Source organism: Carlito syrichta, unplaced genomic scaffold, assembly GCF_000164805.1.
Source record: "Carlito syrichta isolate Samal-C Ts95f unplaced genomic scaffold, Tarsius_syrichta-2.0.1 Scaffold309876, whole genome shotgun sequence".
In the NCBI taxonomy this organism is placed as follows: Eukaryota; Metazoa; Chordata; class Mammalia; order Primates; family Tarsiidae; genus Carlito; species Carlito syrichta.
Window position 1 is genome coordinate 182,937 of NW_007253972.1, and position 23,306 is coordinate 206,242.

The following is a 23,306-nucleotide window of genomic DNA, read 5'->3' on the forward strand; positions in this document are numbered from 1 at the left end:
GCGGGCTCAGGCAATCCACTCACCTCAGCCTCCCAAAGCATGGGATTACAGGCTGAGCCACCGAGCCCAGCTCATATTGCATAGATTAGTGTCAATAAATAATTTTCTGAATCTGAAAAATATCAAGAAATAGTTTTATATGCATATTATTATTTAAGATCATGAAGGCAAATACCAGAAGAAACAGGTAAATGAATTGGAAGTGGAGACCTTTACTAGTAATCAGGGGTGCTGAGTGATTGAGAAAAGCACTGCCGTTTTCCATTATAAGGCTTATTTTATTTAAAATAATAATAAATCAGACCGGATGTAGTAGCTCATGCCTATAATCCCAGCATTTTGGGAGGCCAAGTTAAGAGGACTGCCTGAGTTCATGGGTTAAAGACCGGCCTGGGCAATTTGGCAAGACTTCATCTCTATAATAAATTAAAAAAAAAAAAAAGTAGCTGAGCATGGTGATGCATGCCTGTAGTTCCAGCTACTTGGAAGGCTGAGGTGGAAGTAGCCTGAGCCCAGCAGGTTGAGGCTATAGTGGCCGTGAGTGTGCCACTGCACTCCAGCCTGGGTGACAGAGTGAGACTCTGACTCAAAAATAATAATCATAATCATAATCATAAATCTCTGGTATGCAGTAAGTGCCCAATATCCAGTAGCTACAACTTTTTGAAAATCAGTAAATTTTAACATGTGATTTCCTTACATATCAGAAATTGTCAGTTATATTCCTAAAAGAAAGAAAAAAGAATCTATTTACATTAATTACAAATAACTGTAAAATATTTACTGATTACCCTAACAAAAAATGTTTGGCTTATGTGAAGAAAAATAACTCAACTGATAGATAAAAGTAAAGACATGACACTTATAGATGGGAAGACAAGATGCCAATTCATCCCAAAATAACTAATAGTTTGAATGTAACCCCAATAAGAATACCAGTGGTCATTTCGGTTTTACTTTTTTAGTAAGTTGGCAAAAATTATTCTAAAGTTAACCCAAAAGAATAACCAGGTAAGATTGATTAAAAATATTCTGAATAGAGGCCAGGCTCAGTGGCTCAGTCTGTAATCCCAGCACTTTGGGAGGCTGAGGCAAGTGGATGGCCTGAGTCCGCAGGTTCATTACCCTCTCCGGCAACTTGGTGAGACCTCATCTCTACAATAGGTCAAAAAACAGCCAGGCGTGGTAGCGTGCGCCTGTAGTTCCAGCTACTTGGAAGGCTGAGGTGGGAGGATCGCCAGATCCCAGCAGGTCTAGGCTGCGGTGGTCGGGAGCGTGCCACTGCACTCCAGTCTGGGTGACAGAGTGAGACTTCAACTCAAAAAATACATATATAATATATATATTATATATATATATTCTGAAAAAAAGAATATGAATGTAAACTTGTCAACACTAGTACAAGAGTCAACAGATGAGTGGAACAGAATGCAGAGAGTTCAAACAAAAACTAATATATGATAAACTATCCAAGAGGCAGTATGGCATAGAGGTAAAGAGTATGGATTTAGCTAAAACACCTGAGTTCAAGGGTTGGCTCTGTCACCTACTACTTGTGTAACCTTGTGTAAGTTGTTTACTCTATGCCTGTTTTTTGTCTCTAAAGTGGAAACAATAACTGTATTCACCTAGGTGGCAGGTAAAGCAGTCAGAAAAGAGTCTGGCACATAGCAAGTGCTATATGAGTATTTGCTGTTAGAATGTTTGCTATCACAAGTCAATGTGACCAGTTTCATGGAAGTGTGACCTGTACAATCATACAGGCCCTGCTCTTAGAAGGGCCCATATACTGGTTAAAGGCTTGGCTGTCACTCTCTTAAAATTCTTTAGAAGTTTTGAACAAGGGGCCCTGCATTTTGTTTGTTTTTTTAAATTAAGCCCTGCAAACTATGTAACTATGTAGGGAGTCCTGCAAGTCAACCAGGAAAAGGATGAATTAATCAACAAATGGTGTTGGAAAAACAAATATTCCAAGTTAGTTTCTCATTTTACACCACGCAGAACACTAAAAACATAACTATACATTTTAAATTAAAGCTCCATGTTCTGAATTGCAGTGGGAAGTACTGGTTTGGACACACAACAAAGTTTGTTTTAAAAAGTAATAATTGCTACCCAAAGAAATCTATATCAAAATATCAAAGTAATCTCTATCAAAATATCATTGACATTCTTCACAGAAACAGAAAAAAAATCCTAAAATTTGTATAGAACCACGAAAAACCTCAAATGGACAAAGTAAAAAAGAACAAAAAGAGCAAAACTGGCACACCCCATCAACAAGGGTACCTGCATAATGAACATCTGTGTACCTAACCCTGAATTGTACCCCACATCTTTAAAATAAAAAACAGGAACAAAGCTGGAGGCATCACACTACCAAACCTTAAAAAATACTACAAGGCAGCATAGTATTGGCATGAAAACACATAAACCAGTGGAACAAAATAGAGAACCCAGGAATTAATCCACATATCTACAGCCAAGAGATTTTTCACAAAATATATACACCATAAAATACATAACATAATGTTCATCTGAAATAGCATCATGGTCATCTGAAAGAACCAACTCATTATTTTGAAAACTGGCAAATACAGACCAAAAAAACCAAGCATTTATTCTGCCCTTACTATATGAAATGAACTGCTGGGTAACGAAATAAATGGCCGAGTTTACCCTTGGAGGAGAATTATAGCTAATCAATGAAGAAAGAGGAATCAAAATATCACCATTTGACACCCTCTTATGACATAGTGAATCCAACCAGTGATTATCTGTGGCTGCTAAAATCACAAAAAAGCTAACCATGCATCAAATGCCATCCGAAGGAAGTTAAAACACTACCTGTATCTCATCGGGCCTTCAGATCTAACTACCCATCTACATCAAATACAAGGAAAAGAAGAATATGTTAAATGTCACCTTAAGGTAGTGATCACTAAAGAATCACCCAGTTTCTTCAACTAATAAGTTACAAGAAAAAAAAAACTAGGACAGAAAAAGGAAACCTTTAGTTTATATAAAAGAGGCAGCAACCAATTGTAATATATGGTCCTTATTGGATTCTGATTCAAACAAACTGTTAAAACAAAATGAAACAATCAAAGAAATTTAAATATTGACTGGGTTTTAAAAATTAAAGAACCATTGTTAATTATTTCTGGTTGTGGTAATGATGTTACAGCTCTATATTTTTAATGTATTTCATTTTAAAGATTCAAATGGGAATATTTATTGATAAAATGAAATTGATGCCCATGATACCAGGTAATCTTGGAGAGAAAATGGTTGGGGGTATAGATGGAATGAGATTGGCCATGAATTGAAACTGGGAAAATTTACTATTTTTGTTTGTGCTTTAAATTTTCTATTAAAGGTTTTAAAAATATATCTAGAAAAAAAGCTTATTTGTAAAAAGATACTTGAACTACACGAAATAAATGGGTGAATATTTAACTGATCTAAATGATGTATGACTTTCTAAGCATAAAATAAATGAATTATATACTAAGAAAGACTGCCACTTTCAACTAGAATAAAAGCTAAAACTGTGTTTTGAATTGTCATAAAATTAAAAGATTAAACACTGAGAAAAATATTTGCAACTGAAGACAAACCAAAGGCTAAAATGCTTAATATATATGGGAGTTAATAATAAAGCCTAACACATTGTGCTTATAATGCACTAGGCCCTCTGTAACCATTTTACAAAAACCATTTAAGTTCTTATAAAATAGAAAAAGTACTAATATTCCATGGTCCAATAGGTAGTTGAGAGAAGAATTTCAAATAATCAATAAACAAATAAACGTCTATTTAACTTCACAATAATTAAATAATTGCATTTAAAATGTACTAAGATTTTAACCTATCAAAAAAGTGAAGATTGTTGTGAAATGGTCAATTTCTTATGTTGCTAGTAGGTATATACATTAGAAAAATCTTTCTGGAGAGCAATTAAGTAATATGAATTGAGTTTTGAAAACATTTATGCCTTTTGACCCTCCTATTCTAATGCTCTCAGGAATGTATAGCATTGACGTGATCAGAGATACATATGAATACGTGCTTGCTAGAAGATTCGTCAGAGTTTTGCTTTTATTAAAGAAAACTTGGTAACACCCTAATTTCCAAAAGAATAAATAAATAAATAAATATAGAACATCAATGTCTTGGAATTTTAGGGAACCATTAAGATCGTGTTTTCAAATGGAAAATAACCCATCAATAGGTGAATAGATACATTAATTGTGGAGTAATAGAATACTGGTCAGCAACAAAAAGGAATGAATTACAATATACACCAACATCAATGAATCTCAAAATATTATGCAGAGAAAAAGAGACAAAAAAGGAGAACATATGTTCTGAGTTCATTTATATAGAATTCTAGAACAAGTAAAATTGATGGCTAAAGAAGTCAGATTAGTTGTAACCTCTGAGGCAAGCACGAGGATTGACATAGAAGGGACATGAAGGAATTTTCTGGGGGGGATGGAAATATTCTATATCTTAATGAGGTGTGTGCTAAAGGAACGTATCTGTTTGTCAACCTTATCCTCTTTACTTAGTTTTTGTTTGGACTTCATGTAAGATCTTACCTTCAACTCTATGTAAATTAGATCTTAAAAAAAATCATGTTTCCCAAGAAGATTTACTAAAACAGGCAAAACAGTCACCTTACAATTTTAATTGGAACAAAGAGCCATGACAGAGTGTGATGTATGATTCTAGTTATGTAAAAGAAAATACATTACAGGGAGCGCTGCCACCGCCGCCACCACCTTCGCCATGAACAGTGTAGCTGAGGGATGCACAGACATGAAACACGAATACAACCAGTGCTTCAGTCGCTGGTTTGCCAAGAAGTTTCTCCAGTGGGTCAGCACCGGGACCCCTGCACCGACCTCTCCAAGCATTACCAGCTGTGTGTTCAGTCCCCTCATCTGCAGCAGGGAAGTTTTCATTCCCACCCAATGGATATGGAACTGCTTTGAATGATAGGAACAGCACAGGACAAAGCACTTCCATCCAACAAATTAACCTAAAACATCCTCAGGAAAGCGATAAAGGAGAAAGAGACTCCTATTGAAGGAGTGGAGTTCATGGGCCATGGGAGAGAAAAGCCTGAAAACTCTTCTTGACTTAGACAGTCACTTTGAAAATGGATTTCTCAAGTCAAGCCATTGAGGACTCTGGTTTTTTTCAACTAAGGCTATGAAGATGGCCTTCATTTTGATGAGCAGTTTGAGAGAGTTTTATTTCCTCTTTCTTCATGTTTTTTTCACACTTGTAAAAGATGATGATCTTTGCTTTGAGATGATTTCTCACTTGCTCTGGCATCTTGCAGAAACTCAAGTGTGCTAAAATTGAGCAATGTTGGTGGATTATGGTTACAATATCTGTGGAGAAATAACCTAAATTTCAAGTATTTTCTCTTGCCAGGTTTCAGCCCAATTCAGTGCATTAAATCAACCTGCAAAATACTGCATCTGATTAAATTTGGGGAAAAGGTGTTTGCTTTGTTTGCCTGGTTTACCTACCCTGCCCTGTAATGTCTGTAATCATAAAAATGGAATAAATTGTAACATTTAGCTTCTATCATCAGTACACACACACACACACAAAACTCTTAATAAAAATGGAGGTTCACGGGTAAAAATGACAAGGATGTATGCCAATGAACATATACAACTTTCATAATTAGAAAAAAAAAGTAGTAAATACTCTTGCAGTCTTACTTCATACCAAATGCCCTTTTTCTCTTGACATTCTAGGTTTGGCTTTCTTTCAGTTCCTCAAATAAAGAAGGTATTTTTCCTGTGCCTCTAATGACCCCCTCATTCTCTTCAGTGATTTAATTCCTGCCCAGTCTTCAATTCTCAGATCAATCTTGGTCTCCTCAGAGAAGACCTTCTCAACCTCCTTGAGTTATACTAAGTCACCCAAGCTGGGACAAGCATCTTATGCCTCTTCTTTGTGACACTTAGGAATGATACATTTTCATTTCTTGGCATGTACCTCAAGTTAGCCAAACTGCAAAGTTAAGGGCACTATCCTCCAGTCTTCCCAAGACTTCTGACATCAACTGCAAATTCAGGAGTTTCTCAAAACCAGCCTCATGTTCAAGAATATGCTAGAAAAACTCAAAGAACTCACTGAAATCTATAACACTTATTGTTAGGGCATGGTTAGGGTGATGGTGAGATGGATAGGCAAGGGGAGAGAGGCACAGTAGAGAGGGGTGGAGCACCACTGGAGCCAGCAAGCCAGAGGTGCATACTGGCAACCCAGAGATCTGAGTAAATGCAAAGAGCTGCAACACACAGGAGTGAGAGAAGAAAAGATTTATTTAAGATAAGTTCATCCCCCACAGACAGGGAGCAGACTTACACTCTAGGTGAGTGTGGCACCGTAGCCTCCCAAAGTCCTGGCTTAAATCCTTTTCCTTGAAGATGTTGCAGTCAGGTAGACGTGACTGCCATGACTTCCTTATCGACCACCTGTGGATGTCTTGGAGAACCTGTGCCACAGAGACCCACTAATGTCCACCCACATTATCATAGCCCCTAGAGAACGGCATGACAAGGACTCTAATTCTCCTGCACCTTCCCAAACAACATTCCTTAGAGCTAATGGAGGGTGCACCTCCCCTTATCTCCTAGGCATTCCCAGTGGGTAGCTTCAGGGGATCCTTGGCTTCCCTGGAGATAGTGCCCATTCTACTGGAAGATTGAACCCCTACCGGCCCCCACTCTGATGGTCATAACTTTTTAAATTACAAGTTTCATGACTTTTACAATCTTTGCACAATGCATGATGTCTTAGGCCTTGTAAATTCCCTTTATTCTAGGCAAGCTTGATTGCCGCTATGAGATACCTCTGATACCTGGCACCAGGAAGTCTGTTTCTGAAACAGACAAAGTTGGCAAAGTAAATTTTTCCTTAAGTGTCCATTTCTCCGAAAGCATAGCTTCTACTTTCTCTTCATTGTGTCAGGGTTTAAGAACAAGATGAAAAATGGCTTCCCACTCTCGGTCTGTCCTTTCACTTATGATTACGTTTATTACAGGGAAGGGATACAAATTAGAATCAGCCAAAGAAAGAGGGCAGAGTTTGGAAAGTCTCCAAATGTGTGAGGCTTCTATTGTCCTCAGGATATCTTACCCTCCTAGCATCTATTTGTGACAATACAAATGGAGCATTATCTATTCAGGAAGTTCACCAGAACTCTGCTGTCCAAATTTTTTATTGGGGCTTCATTATGTAGGCATGATTGATTATATGGTTGGCTTTTCTTGATTTCTGGCTATGGCCAGCTGCCACCTTAAAGCTACTGCATGTGACAAACCCCACCCTGAGTCACCTCATTAGTATCAGTTACCAGGTATGGTCCCAGGAGCTTAGCATGAATGACAAAGATGCTCCTATTACTCAGGAAATTCCAAGGATTTCGAAGGTACCTCCCAGGAACCAGAACAAAGACCAGATTTTTCTTTGAGCAGGACAAAATTCTTACTACTCAGCATGGTTTGTAAATAATGTCTCCCCTTCACCCCTTGGACTCTAAGCTCTAAAAGGACATGGATCACATCTGGGTTTGCTCCCAGTTTTGTCCTTAGCAACTAGCATAGTGGTTAGTAAATGTTGAGGGTCTGCATAGCATGGACTTGGGAGCCGCACAGTCTGAATTTGCATCTTGGTTCTTCTATTCACTAACTGGGTGACTGTGGACAAGCTACTTAATCTCTTGTTGCCTAATTGACCTCATCTGGAAATTGGAGGTAAAGATAATACCTATCTCAGAGAGTTGCAATGAGTATTGAACAAAAGAATACCAGTAAAAGTCTTGGAATAGTGCCTGGTACAGAGTAAAGGCTCAATAAATATTTAATATTATTAAATGCTCAATAAATAATTGATGGAATAAGTGTCTGGCACATGAGAGGTAATTAATAAATAATTTCTGAAAGAACAGAAAATGAGATTTTCTTCTTTAGTGGATTTTCCTTTTAATATAGTACCAGCTGTACTCATTTAGACATGTCATTAATTATTCTAAAGATTACAACTCAATAATATGTTTAAGAAATGTACAGAAATAAAGTTTCAGAGTTTTTTCACCTCTCCAGCAGGCTGTGCCCTCAACTACAGAGTGAGGAATTGAATTAGACAGGGTTCAAGGTCTCTTCCAACTTCAACAACATGTTATTTGTCCTTAGGAAACAAACTAGATATAACAACAGAGAAGACCATTTTACATGGAGGCATGAAACCTTTGAATGTGTAAGTTTCCATCAAAAATAAAGGAACCAAGAGAATATCCCACTGATTACCAAAATTCATCTTTAATATGTGACAACATAGGTTTGAATTGTGGCAGTGCATTTTTATTAATTTGATGAAGTTTGACTCCCTCTTAAGCAATACACAAAGGTCATAGAAAATTTATTTTAATTTGTGAGACATGATTCTATCTCGGCATGTAGACAAGCCTAATGTGAGCTTCTTAGAAGGTGATTGATAGTAGAGTCAGTTATCTTTCCATACAAGAGATTCAGCACCTTCAAACAATACTTTTCGCAATTAGAAAAAAAAAATCAATCTTTTTAAAACATTATTTTTACTTACAAGGTAGTGCATATACATTTAAATACAATAACCAAATGTTTTAAAATTGACTTGTTATTACTAAGCAATTATTAAATTATTTATTAATAAAAAATAAATATGTTTCAAACACCCTTCCTACCATGTTTATTTTCCAAAGGTAGAAAATGTTCACAATTTGTTCCATATATTTCTATGCACATATAATCCACCACAACAACAAAAATGTATATACTCGTGTTTGATAACAGTCTTTGTGAAGTGTTACTTTTTCTTGCCATTTTAGTGTTACCACAGGCAGTCACTCAGTTTGAAGAACTTGTTGGTATGGCAGAAGCCCTGCTTAAGGGTGGAGGATCCATGTCCACGTCTGCGTCCACCCTCTGGAGAGCAACAAACAACTCCTCACCAGATTCATTTGCCTCGACATGCAGTAATTCTAACTCTAATTCCAGTTCACCAATTTCCTTGAAGGCAGAAGAGGAGCATCATATTGATGAGAAACAGGTCAGTTAGAATTCCACCCTCATATTCTTTGTAATACAGTTAAATCCAAACATTAAAATAAGGGTTAAAAAAAAATGGTCCTATTTTATCAGATAACTTTAGGGAAGTTTAGGTCACAACCATAATATTCCTATTGCATAAAACTTTTATTTTTTACAATCAGAACTAATATTTGTGAAACAAATACAAATTGTGGGCAAAGATGAAGTTATTAAACTTACAATTCTTAAACCTGTGCATTGAGGGTTATAAAATATTGTATCATTGAGAAGTCAATTTCAGCCTCAACATGCTAGCTGAATACAATTCTTTTTCTGTTTTCTCAGTGTTTCATAATCATGAAGCAGAAGCTGAAAAGGCAAGAGTTTTGCTAGAATTGGGTACAAGCTTTGGGAAATATGCTATTAAAAGTGATAATTAAATATTAACTAGCAATCTAATATTCAGAATTCTTGCATCTTAGTGTATCAGTTTCCTATTGCTATATAACAAATTGCTGCAGATTTAATGATTTCAAATAACACAATTTATTATCTCAGAGTTCTATAGGTCAGAAGTCTGATACAGGTCTCATTACACTAAATTCAAGGTGTTGGCAGGTACATTCTTTCTGGAGGTTTTAGAAGAGAATCTCTTTCCTTATCATTCAGGCTGTGGTAGAATTAATTTCCTTGGGGTTGTAGAACTGAGCTCCCCCCATTTTCTTGCTGGCTGTGAACTAAAGGCCATTCCAACTTCTAGAGGCAATCACATTCCTTGGTTTATGATCTACTTCTGCCATTCAAGTCAACAATGGCATGTCAAAGTCCCTCTCACTCTTCTGAGCTTTCCTTTTTCTTCTATTCCTTTGCTCTAATCTACTCTTCTGCTTTTAAGAGCTCATGTGATTGGATTGGGCCCCTTGGATAATCCAGGATAATCTCTCATCTCAAGGTACTTAACTGTAATCACGTCTACAAAATTTTTTTGCCCCAAAGATAACATCCGGGGATTAGGATGTAGACACCTTCAGAGGGTCATTATTCTGCATACCACTTTAGTATGAAGTGTCCAGTTTAGAACTAATCCTGAAATCACCAAATCCAGTTTAGGTGACAAGAATTTATATATACCCTGGAACAAATACCTCATAAACATTGAAAATTATCTCAAAGATTATATTGAACTCAAACCCCTGAAATATACACTATAAATTAAAAGAATGATACATCACTGTAAAGAATGTTGACACTGCTTTCTGGTATGTCTTAACTCAATTAATAATATATTTCTCCAGATATCACTTTCTTTTTCCAATTTCAATCTTTTTTTTATTTTTTAGTTCAAGATTGAAAAATGGCAGATTGCCCGTTGTAATAAGAGCAAGCCTCAGAAGTTTATTAACGATTTAATGCAAGTACTTTACACAAACGAATACATGGCCACACACAGCTTGACGGGGGCAAAATCCTCTACTTCAAGGGACAAAGCTGTAAAACCAGCCATGAATCAGAATGAAGTTCAAGAAATCATAGGTGATAATATGATTGCATTATATTGTCATATGAGTTTAAAATTTTGTTACCATTTAAGGTCAAGTTATTCTTTCATGGTCTTTTTTTTTTTTTCAAACTTGTTTTTCTATGAAAGAAAAACCTCAGGATAATCTAAAACTCTCATTAAATATGACAAATTTCATAGTAAAACTTTACATTGAAAAATAATTATTGGGCTGGGCGCGGTGACTCAGCCTGTAATCCCAGCACTTTGGGAGGCCAAGGCAAGAGGATTGCCTGAGCCTGCAGGTTCGAGACCAGCCTGGGCAACATGGTGAGATCTCGTCTCTACAATAAATCACAAAAACTAGCTGGACGTGGTGGCATGCATCTGTAATTCCAGCTACTTGGAAGGCTGAGGCAGAAGGATTGCCTAAGTCCAGCAGGTGGAGGCTGGAGTGGCTGTGAGCATGCTGCTGCACTCCAGCCTAGGTGACAAGAGTGAGACTCCAACTCAAAAAAAAAAAGATTATTGACTGGGCATGGTGGTTCATGCCTGGAATCACAGCACTGGGGACGCTCAGGCAGGAGCAGATCTTGAGCCCAGGAGTTCAAGACCAGTATGGGCAACATAGGGAGACCTTGTCTCTACAAAAAAAATTTAAAAATAAGAAAATAAAAATTAGCCAGGTGTAGTAGCACATGCCGGAAGTCCCAACACTCAGGAGATTGAGGTGAGAGGATCACCTGAGTCCAGGAAAATGAGGCTACAGTGAGCCATGATCATGCCACTGCACTCCATCCTGGACAACAGAGCAAGATTGTAATTTAAAAAAAATTAAAAATCACATGCAAAAAACCCAAACCAAACCAAATAAAAAATGGTTATTAAGCCGGGCTCGGTGGCTCAGCCTGTAATCCTGCACTTTGGGAGGCTGAGGTGAGTGGATTGCCTGAGCCCGTGGGTTCGAGATCCACCTGGGCACCTTGGTGAGACCTCATCTCTACAATAAATCAAAAAATTAGCTGGGTGTAGTTCCAGCTATTTGGAAGGCTGAGGCAGGAGGATCGCCAGAGCCCAGCAGGTCGAGGCTGCGATGACTGGGAGCGGGCCACTGCACTCCAGTCTGGGCAGCAGAGTGAGACTCCAACTCAAAAAAAAAAAAATTATTAAAGTAAAACTAAGTTTTATATCACCAAAAAGCTTGAATTCATAAAATTCATAGCTTTAGAAAAATAAATGTTCAAAATATTTTAAAGTAAAGTTTCAATAACAGTTTATATCTTTTTTTACATTTTTTATCTTGGTTATACCCTTATCTTTTCTTCTAGAAAGACAGAGGTTAATTTGACTACCCTATTTATGGTTTTTAAGTTAATGAATCTCCTTAAATATAATCATCTAGATTATCTAATTAATTTTTTTGCAAATATCCAACAAATTTAGGGATTCTCTGAATCCCAGTTCTATATATCATTTCTCAGTTGAAAAAGGATCAGTCAGAATCTAGTTTTTTCAACTGATGTTGGGAATGGGTGAAAAATAAATGCGAAACATTTTAGAGCAGGGGGACTTAGAGTTCAAAGCAAGTAGTAGGGTTAAAGTTGAGAGGTACCACAGGGACACAAATATGTATGCTCTCAGTTTACAATACAGACCTTCTGATATCTCTTGTTTTACATTGAAAAACCTGCCTAAATCTGTATCTATTTAAATATCTCATGAGTGGGTTAATTTTGTAAAATGGAAGCAAAACTAAAATGTTAGAATCCTTGATGTTTTACCTCAATTCACACCTTAAGATGTAAAGGCTTCATAAAATGTTCTTGTATATTATTATTGGTTTTTTATTTTGTTTTGTTTTTACAGGAGTAACAAAACAATTGTTTCCCAATACGGATGATGTTTCAATTAGGAGAATGATAGGGCAAAAGTTAAACAATTGTACCAAGAAGCCAAATTTAAGCAAAAATCTTAACTCTCAGGATATTAAATAGATTATTTTGGTAAGTCTTTTAAATCTTTACAATGCTTTCAATGTGGCAAGAAAATGTTTTAATACTTTTATCTGTGGAATAGTGTTTCCCAGTTACTCAATTAGAGAATACTAGTGACCTGTGAACTGCCAATAGGTATCCCCAAGGACAGTGGCGGGAACTGGACAGGGGATTTAAATCTGGGAAATACTGAGTTTAGTTACATAGGTTTTCCTTTCCCAGAGTATCTCAGAGATTTTGATATCCTCTTAATATGCCTATGTACACCAGAAATCTCTAATAAGGGGATATTTTGTATGTGGTGTGTTTCGAATGAGTTTTACTGAGATTTTCTTCACAGAACTCATGTTAATTTGGAGGTAGGGATAGAAAGGAGCCAAAAGGGGGCACATATGACAATTCAGGAAGTATTTCTCTAGAACTGAACGATTTAGACTTCCTGGAATATCTCTGAGGTATATCAATGAAACTGAACTTACAACTCTAGACAGTGATCTGATATGTACACACACTATTGGCTGGAAGTATTGGGGGATCTTTTTCACTACCCTTCATGTTACTTCCCACAGTCTCTAAATTTTTATTTTATTTTATTTTATTTATTTATTTATTTATTTATTTTGAGTTGGAGTCTCACTCTGTTGCCCAGACTGGAGTACAGTGGCCGCTCCCGGCCACTGCAGCCTCAACCTGCTGGGCTCCGGTGATCCTTCTGCCTCAGCCTTCCAAATAGCCGGAATTACAGGCATGCGCTACCACGCCCGGCTGATTTTTGGATTTATTGTAGAGATGAGGTCTCACTGCCCAGGTGGGTCCCAAACCCGCGAGCTTAAGCAATCCACTCACCTCAGCCTCCCAAAGTGCTGGAATTGCAGGCATGAGCCACCTCTCCTGGTTAGTATTTTTTGGCAACCCCCTGTATATAATAGTAGTGCTACTGGTTTTGTAGTGCTCAATTGCCTAGACTAGAAATACATGTATTATATGCAGGGGGTTGCCAAGAAATGTATACACATTTTTAAGTATGACCTTCACTGACAAGATGGCATTAATCAGACAAATGCTAGCATCACCATGTGACAGGCAGGATAGTCAAAGAAAATGGTGGAAACACAGTTGAGCAAATGTCATAACACACATCGCTACCATAATTCAATTCAACTTCGAAAAGTAATACATAGATAACATCTCTTTACAATGTGTATACATTTTTCTGGCACCTCCCGTTGTATATACCTATATTACCTGTAACAACTACAGTGAAGGTCTTTCCCGTGGTTCACATGTACTAGTAGACTGACTTAAAGAGTTATAGAAGATAAGGATATCTGTACCCTTTTTCTCCCCCAAGGAAGTTTATAAACTTCAGTAGATTGTGAATCTCACAACTTTTCACTTATGAGATATTTGTTTAAATGTGCTCTCAAAAACTTCTCATTTTGACATAAGATTAATCAGTTTCCTTTCTAAATGCTGTTACCAGACCTCCAAGTCATATGGCTATATTTTGGAGCACACTGTTGTATTTCAGAGCTCTGCAAAGCATTTTAATAGCCTGACCTCTGCGTTTTTAATATCTCAGACAGCCAAAGATAGGCACAAAACTCATATTTGACTATATTAGCCCACAGGATATTGACAAAATGAAAGTTAAAAGATTTTTATATCAATTTTGCTTGTACTTGGCAGTATCAGTGTTATTAACTCATCTGGCTTTGGTATTCGTTTAAATTGAAACAACAAACCTTTTGCTATGAACCTGGTGATTTTTGGGTCTGAGCCTGGCTTTGTAGTGCTAAATTGCCTGGACTAGAAATACATGTATTTTGAATCAGGAATGGAGATCAACATTAGACTGGAAATTCTTTTTAATTGGCAGATACATTTCATTTGAAGTATAGCTAAATTCAAACTACTTCAAAAGGACCAAGGAAAATCTGCTGGGAAAGACGGGGTCACATAAAACCCAATTTGGACATGCTTGATGAATTATATCAGGTATCGCGCCATCTAGTGGAACATTGCTGTATTTCTCTCTTCTGGGTTATTTAACTAACAGGAGCCTAAAGACGATTACTATGCATTTTCTCAGGCAAACCATACCCCGACCCTGCCACCCCTCCAAAAATATTCTTTGGAAAAAAATAGCTTTCATAGCATTACTATTATGAAGGCAATATGCGCTGTGAAATCATACAGATGCCTACAAATTCCTATGCATTCAGGAAGCCCACCCATGTTCCCTATGGTAGACTGTGTCCTCCATCCAGTACTGAGTTCACGTTGTCACTGATGGCTTAGATTTAACAGGGAACCATTTCCCAGATAAGGCTCATTTCTGTGAGGGCAAGACCTAAATTCCTTCCCTCTGCTTTTTGCAGTTTATTCTCCCTCCTTCTTGTGACCGCCTTCAGGTTGACTATAGCTCTCACATGCCAAGAGCTTGATGATACCAATTTTTCTGGCCTTTCTCTGTTTTTGTACTTCTTTCTTGAAGTTGCTATAAAGTTACAATATGTTAGGATATTACCTCTATAATACCTCAGAAAGTGATCAAACAGCCTGCTCCTGAAATTTCCAAAAGCTGCTTCCGTGTATATAATCTCTAGCATAATTTGCAAATGCATATATTATAACTTAAAGATTATCTAATACAGCGGGGATGGGGAGTGATTTTTTGCCTCCTCCTTCCCACGGGGGCTATTTAGGAACGTCTGGAGATATTTTGTTTTCACAACAGGGTGGTATACTGGCATCTAGTGGACAGAGGCCAGGGATACTGCTAAACATCCTGCAACGCATAGGAACTCCCTCCCACAACAAAGAATCACTCAACACAAAATGTCAGTAGCGCTGAGATTGAGAAGCTCTAGTCTGATATGGTTTTCTTATTTCAGAGATAATGAAACTAAAGCCTAAAGAGGTTAAATGACTTGCCAAGGTCATACGATTAGTAACTAGTAGAGAGCCTACACTAACATATAGTTATTTGAATTTCTTACTGTATTAGTTATGGTTCATCAGGAAAACAAGACCAATAAGAAAAATATATATTTATCTCCCCTATATATACCTATATATATCTATATCTCTATATATTCTGTATATCTATTTGTACCATATATATGAAGCTTAATAGAATTTATAGAATCTTCTTTCAGAAAAAATGCAAAATTATAAACACATACATAATATTTTTATTAACAGTGCTACATTATTTTTATCCCACTTTTTTGGGTTGCATACATGTTGGTTGCCTCTTTATTTGACAAAATATATGTATATATTTGACAAAATATATATACGTATGTGTTTATAATTTTGCATTCTTTTTCTTAAAGAAGGTTATATATGTAGAGAGAGAGATAGGTATATATAGGGGAGGTAAATATATATTTTTCTTATTGGTCTTATTTTCCTGATGAACCATGACTAATACAGTAATAAATTATGTATGTATAATATTATATAATAAATTATATATATATATAAAACAGATTTATTTTAAGGAGTTGGCTCATGAAATTGTGGATGCTAGCAAGTCTGAAAATGAAGGGCAGGCCAGAGGCAAGCTGGAGACCCAGGGAAGAGTTGACGTTGAAATCCAGAGGCAAAAATACCTTCTTCCTTAGGTTCTCAGTCTTTTCTCTTAAGGCCTTCAACTGATTGGAAGAGGCCCAGTCATATCTAAAAATACTGTTCCCTCACAGTAACATGTAGACTAGGTATTTGACCATACAACCGGGTACCATGGTCCAGCCAATTTGACACATACATCTAACCATCACTCTTCTCTAATGTTTAAAGCCTGGTCTACCTTTGAATAACTGGGAACTTTGGAGAGTCACTTGATTTTCTGAAATTCAGTTTAAACAAGGATGATAATGCTATATAACTCAGGGACAGATCCAGGATTTGTGGAACCTGAAGAATTTGCAGAACCCCCTTTAAGAAAAGGAATGCAAAATTATGAATAGGCAATCAGTTACAACTCTGCACATTAATTTAGAAGAAAATTAAGCATGCAAGCTACATAATGTTTAAAAGTTAACAAATTTCTCAAATATTACATAATGAAGAGAATATTACATAATATTTTTGTTTTTATTTTTTATTTTTTGAGTTGGAGTCTCACTCTGTCACCCAGACTGGAGTGCAGTGGCCGCTCCCGGCCACCACAGCCTCGACCTGCTGGGCTCCAGCGATCCTTCCGCCTTAGCCTTCCAAGTAGCTGGAACTACCGGCGCATGCTACCATGCCCAGCTGATTTTTGATTTATTGTAGAGATGAGGTCTCGCCAAGTTGCCCATGTGGGCCTCGAACCCACAGGCTCAGGCAATCCACTCACCTCGGCCTCCCAAAGTGCTGGGATTACAGACTGAGCCACTGAGCCCAGCCTACATAATATTTTTATTAACAGTGCTACAATATTTTTATCCCACTTTTTTGGGTTGCATACATGTTGGTTGCCTCTTTATTTGACAAAAACTTTGTAGTAGACTTTTTATAGATGAAATAGAAAAACAATTTAGCCTATCCTCTAGCACATTAGATGAAAAGTTGCTGTTTTATTTTTCTTTATAACAGTTTACAGAGGGTTTTTTTTTCACATTCTCAACTCTTTGACAGTAACACTATGTAATTTTTAGGATTATTGCCAAATTTGGTGAAACCTCTATTGAGTTTTTTTCTATCTAAGCTATAAGATTTCAGAGCATTTAGAGTTTTCTATGGAGTGGCTGCTCTTGAATATTCTTTGAATTGACCATATTCAGAATATTTATAGAGGACACCCCACCCCAAACTCAGATGATCCGCAATAGCATAACTACGCATGGAAGAGATCATGAAGTACATATGTATATCCCAGTCAACCTTTAACAAAAATCTCGGAAATGCCTACTGCTGTTTCACATAGGAGCAAAAATTATGAAAGAGAGTTTTTGAAGTGGAGGAAAAAAACAGCAGCATTAACTTATTATGGTCGAAATATTTTATTTTTGTAAATTTAACAAAATATGTAAATATGTAAAGACATTTTGCTAGGGCCTCTTTTTTGGAAGGTACTGAGACAAGGAAGTTTTATTAGCATCACAGAAATTCTGCCTCTGGCCTAGCTCATTTGGTTTTTTGGAGTTTCAGATGAGGAAAGGCAGATGGCAGACTTGGGAAATTATCAGCTAATTAATAAACAATCAACAAATGTTATTAAAGAATGACAGAATTGTTGATAATTTTTAAGATGGTTGAGTGTATGTGGAGGTAGTTCATTTTACTTGGTATATTTTCAAATTTACCTAACAATTTTTTAATCCTCATTAGCATAAAGATGAGTTTAAAAGTTTTTGAAACCTCACCTGAGATCATTATAATGTAAAATACTCTAATTTCTATGGTGGAACTTCTATGAATAGGTCATAAAATAATCCCTAAGCCACTGTAACAGTGATAGTTATTAACAATTTGTATTTTTTAATTGTTTATAATTTTATTTCTATTGATACATAATAAGTTTACATATTTGGGGGATACATGTGATAATGTCATGCATTCATAATACTTGTAAAGATCAAATCAGAGCAATTAAAATATAACCTTAAATATTTGTCTTCTTTTTATGCTAGAAATATTTGAATTATTCTATTCTAGCTATTTTGAAATACATAATGAATTGTTGTAAGCTATAGTCAACCTACTGCTCTATCAAATACTAGGTCTTGTTTCCTCCGTCATGCTGTATGTTGGTATCCATTAATCAACCTTTCTTCATTCCCGTCTACCCCCTACCCTTCCCAGCCTCTGGTTGTCACCAGTCTACACTCCATCTTCATGTGATCCACTTTTTTAGTTCCTGACTATGAGTGAAGAACATGTGGTTAAGTAATTTTCTCTGGTATTATGTTTTAACTCATTGCTTTTAATTTTTAGTGAATCTATTACAAGTTTTTACATTATGCTTAATATGAAACTTACAAAAATAGTATAGCTATAACAAGTCAATTTATTATTATTATTATTATTAAAGTCAGGGTCTCACTCTGTTGCCCAAGCTGGAGTACAGTGGCACACTCATGGCCACAGTAGCCTCAACCTGCTGGGCTCAAGCGAGCCTTCCAACTCAGTCTTCCAAGTAGCTGGAACTACAGGTGCATGCCACCATGCCTGGATAATTTTTAAATTTATTGTAGAGATGGGGTCTTTCCAAGTTGCCCAGGCTGGTCTCGAACCCCTGGGCTCAGGTAATCCTCTCACCTTTGCCTCCGAAAGTGTTGTGATTACAGGCATGAGCCTGCACACCTAGCTATAACAAGTTATTTTGAAGAGATGACATCTTATCTCAGATCACAAAGAAAACATTAGAAGCAAAGAAAAAATGAAAACAAAAAGCTACATTTTAATACATTCTGACTTTATGTTGAATCAGTTTATGTATTTTTATATCGCCTGTTCTCCTAACAGCTTGATGTAGGTGTTGTTTTTGATAGATTTGTCATTTGGGCTTCATATAGAGTTATAAGTGGGTTGCATGCCACAATAACAGTATTAGAGAATTCCAGGTTTGTCTGTATACTTAATTTTTACCAGTAGGTTTTACACCCTTAAATTTTTTTTGTACATTGTATCTTTCACACTGAAGAACTCCCTGTAGCATTTCTTGTAAAATGACTCTGGTGGTGGTAAATTCTCTCATCTTTGGTTTGTCTGGGAAAGGCTTTAAGTCTCCTTCATACTTGTAGGATAATTTTTCTGGTTAAGTATTCTTGTATGACAGTCTTTTTCTTTGAGCACTTTGAAAATGTTATTCCAGTGCAACCCCTTCGGGTGCCCTCCCACTGTGGGGGCTTTTCTGTTCTCTCAATAAATCCTGCTTTCTCAAAAAAAAGAAAAAGAAAAAGAAAGAAAAGAAAAAGAAAAAAAGAATTGAAAAAAAATGTCATTCCACTCCCTCCTGGCATATGTAGTTTCTATTGAGAAGTCTGTTGCCAGACAAACTTGAGCTCCTTCATATGGTATTTGCTTCTTTTATCTGATCTGGCTGCTTTTAGGATCCTTTCTTTGTCTTTTACCTATGAGAATATATTATATGTAGTCTTATTTAAGTTGGATGCTATTTAGGTTTTTGTTTGGTTTGCTTTGGTTTGCGGATTTTGTTTTGTTTTGTTTTTGAGACAGAGTCTCACTCTGTCACCCAGGCTAGAGTACGGTGGCAAGCTCATGGCTACCGTAGCCTTGACCTGCTAGGCTCAAGCTATCCTTCTGCCTCAGTCTCCAAGTAGCTGGAACTACAGGCGTGCGCCAGCATGCCTGGCTAATTTTTTTTATTTATTGTAGAGACAAGATCTTGCCAAATTGCTCAAGCTGGTCTTGAACCCATGGGCTCAAGCAATCTTTTCACCTCTACCTCCTAAAGTGCTGGGGTTACAGACATAAACCACTGCACCCAGCTATTTCATTGAACAAGTTTTCTACTCCTTGTTCTTGCTCAACTCCCTCTTGAACACAAATAATTCTTAGATTTGGTCTTTTTAGGTAGTTTTCTATATCTTGAAAGTTATCTTTGTTCCTCTTCCTTCTTCTTTTTTTGCCTCTGACAGTATATTTTTTAAAAGCCTGTATTTGAGTTCACTAATATTTCCTCTGCTTAATCCAGTCTGTTGTTGAGAGCCTCTAATGAATTTTTCAGTTCAGCAAATGTATTTCTCAGTTCCAAGATTTGATTTTTTTAATTACTGCAATCTCTTTGTTAAAGTTCAGATATATTTCTGAATTGTTTTCCTGTGTTATCTTGATCACTGAGCTTCTTAAAACTACTATTTTGAATGCTTGGTCAGAGAGTTCACATATCACCATCTCATTAGGGTCAGGCACTGGTTTCTTGCTTTGTCCGCTAGAGGAGGTCATGGTTCCCTTTTTGCTACTGCTTCTGCTGGAGGTAGCTCTATGTCTTTGCGTTGAAGGACTAGTTATTATTCCAGCCTACTCTGTCTGACTTGCATTGGTTTTATTAAATATGTTTGCTTTAAGATTCTTTGTAATATGCCAGATGACTTTTTTTCTTTTCCTGCTAGGTTTCTGCCTCCTTTTCGGCAATAGATGGCACCTTACGGCTAAGTTTGCCTCAGTTCTAATAAACAATCAGAATGCTCCCTGTCTGATTTAGGGGAGGTTCCAGAGGGTGCATCCTGGTAGTGTGCAAGGGTTGGCTAGGGGTTTATGCCCAGGGGACCTGTGGAACAAAACTCCTACAGTGTGGTGCTGCTGAACAGCACTCTGATTTGGCATTTTCTTTGGCAGAGTTACAGAGCAGAGTTTCCAGACCTGAGGATAGTGGTTCTACCTCTTCCCTTTGTCTCTGTCTTCAGGGATATTTCTCCCTTAAGGCACTCCTGAAGCTACCTATATGTTGAGGGAGGAATGGGTCTCCTGCCAGGGAGCCCAAGTTGATGGGAAGCTCATTGTCCACCTTGATCTTACTTTTTCCAGTACAGAAACAGTGAGTAGGGGAAACTTTCCTTGTGCTTGGTGGTGTGGAGACTGGGGGGAGTGGCATCACAGATATGGAAATCCAATTCTTTTACCATCTGCTTGGAGTTTTTTCATGTCTCTGTGGCCCTGGAAATTGTGTCGTTCTCATATTTGAGTTCTGGGAGATTGCTGGTGATAATCTCAGTGCTGTATATTTGGTTTTGGTTTTCTGTGGTGAGGAGTGAGGTCAACTTGCTTCTACACTGCCATTTTGGAACCAGAAGTCCCTCAAAGCTGTGTATATTTAATACGTATTTGTAGTAAGTACAGATATAACTAATATACAATCATTAAAAATACTACTAAAGTTTTAACATGTTTGCACTTTTTTTTTCAAATTTGCTTTTTATAGGTATTACAGGTATCTGAAACAAAGCACCTTCAATTCTAAATCTAGCATTGGATTTTGTTGGAGAATCTGCAAACTTCCTAGCAGTGAGCACAGAGACATATGTGCAGTGACAAACTGTAAGACATTTGTAACTGATGGACTCTCCTGAGGACCAACAAACTTGCTGAAGAAGCTGCATGTAGATTCCACCTTAAATACTAGTGATGCATCAAACCAGAGAATTTCTACCAGTCAAATAAGCATGCAATATGGTTTCTTTTAAAATATGCATTTCCCAATCCCCAAATACTTCTCTGTACAGTTAACAGTCAGAGCTATTATCATAGCAACCAAAACTTTAACTCCTAAGATTAGTCAATGCCCTAACCATTGTACATTTATTATTATCAATGACTCCTCATTACAGTCATTGGGTCCTGAGCATAAGCACATGTTTGTAAAAGAAAACAGTGAAATAATTAATGTTCACAAATACGAGAACTGCAAAGTCAGCCCAAAATCTGATAACCACGTGTAACCAAGTAATAAGGTCTTAGCAATAACATCATACGATTGTTGTTATCTAAAAATGTATAAAATAAGAATATGAAAAAAGTTATAGCCGCAAGATTTTATTTATTTATTATTTATTTTTTTTGAGTCTCACTCTGTCGCCCAGACTGGAGTGCAGTGGCCACTCCCAGCCACCACAGCCTCGACCTGCTGGGCTCCAGCGATCCTTCCGCCTCAGCCTTCCAAGTAGCTGGAACTACAGGCGCACGCTACCACACCCTGCCAATTTTTTAAAATTTATTGTAGAGGTGAGGTCTCACCAAGTTGCCCAAGCGGGTCTCGAACCCGCGGGTTCAGACAATCCACTCACCTCAGCCTCCCAAGGCACGGGATTACAGGCTGAGCCACTGAGCCCGGCAACAGTAAGCTTTTAAAATGTTAATATTAAATGGTGATTCCACTGCACTTCTGAAGAAGAAATGCAAGGTTTTGTGATTGATAATTCATCAGTTTTCAGAATAAGCTTTTTGTTTGTTTACCAGACATGTTCTTTTTATTATCCAAAGTGTATTAAATTCAGATGTGTAATATAAAACATTAATGTCACCTAAAACATTCTATATAAGATGTAACATCAAATATATTTGGTCAATTCCATTGTCGCACTGCTTAGTTTTAAATGGTTTATTTTCATTGTAGCAGAAGAAAAGTGAACTGAAAAAAAATCATATGGGTTTGATAATGACACACACACACACAAATACCATTGTGTAAATCAACAAAAGATAAAGCATTCTTCATCAATAGGCTTATCGTCTTATGTCGGGTTATAACACGTGACAGTTCTGCAATGTGAAGCCATGTTTCTGAGGTGCACAAAGTCACATTTAAACTTAGAAAGGAGGATGCTACAATAGTAACAAAGTTCAGTATCAAGAACCCAGATAACTTTCCATAAATGTTGCTTGATAAAAATGTGGTTGTACAAAATAAATGTTCTTAAGGAAATAATTTATGTAATATTTGCTAATTTTACTTAAACATAAATAAATCCCACTGAAAAAATTAAAAGTCATTTTTCTTGCTTCTTTGTTTTATTCTGTTTTTAAATATATGTATAACACTCAGGGACATTTTCTTTTCTAAGGTAATGACGATTTCACCTTCACATTGAGGATTATCATTATAATTTGACTATCTGAATCTGACTTAATTTTCTTGTAAAGAATCATGCTATGTAGGATATATAGACAATGTTCAGGAAGGGAAAAAATAATGCTTTTTGTTGAAAAAGGGTAATCTTACGAAGATGCATGCCATTTGCTTAAAAAAACAAACAAACA

At 36.8% G+C, this 23,306-nt stretch overlaps 1 protein-coding gene and 1 pseudogene across 5 annotated transcripts in view; both read left to right on the forward strand.

The window, feature by feature from the left end:
• The window catches only part of BEND6 (BEN domain containing 6), a 64,146-nt gene extending 42,041 nt beyond the window's left edge, over positions 1–22,105 (forward strand). For 2 of the 5 annotated variants that reach the window (XM_008068114.2, XM_021717590.1), the window contains 4 exons: positions 8,900–9,120; positions 10,442–10,634; positions 12,466–12,602; positions 21,472–22,105. In XM_008068114.2, the coding sequence (XP_008066305.1) occupies positions 8,900–9,120; positions 10,442–10,634; positions 12,466–12,593 (542 nt within the window). In that variant the 3' untranslated portion in view covers positions 12,594–12,602; positions 21,472–22,105. Of the gene's footprint in view, positions 1–8,225; positions 8,290–8,899; positions 9,121–10,441; positions 10,635–12,465; positions 12,603–21,471 lie in introns of those variants that run through there. The other 3 variants (XR_002482541.1, XM_008068115.2, XM_021717591.1) reach the window with 3 other exon arrangements.
• Positions 4,795–5,147, forward strand: LOC103270587 (annotated as a pseudogene).
• Positions 22,106–23,306: the final 1,201 nt, after the last annotated feature.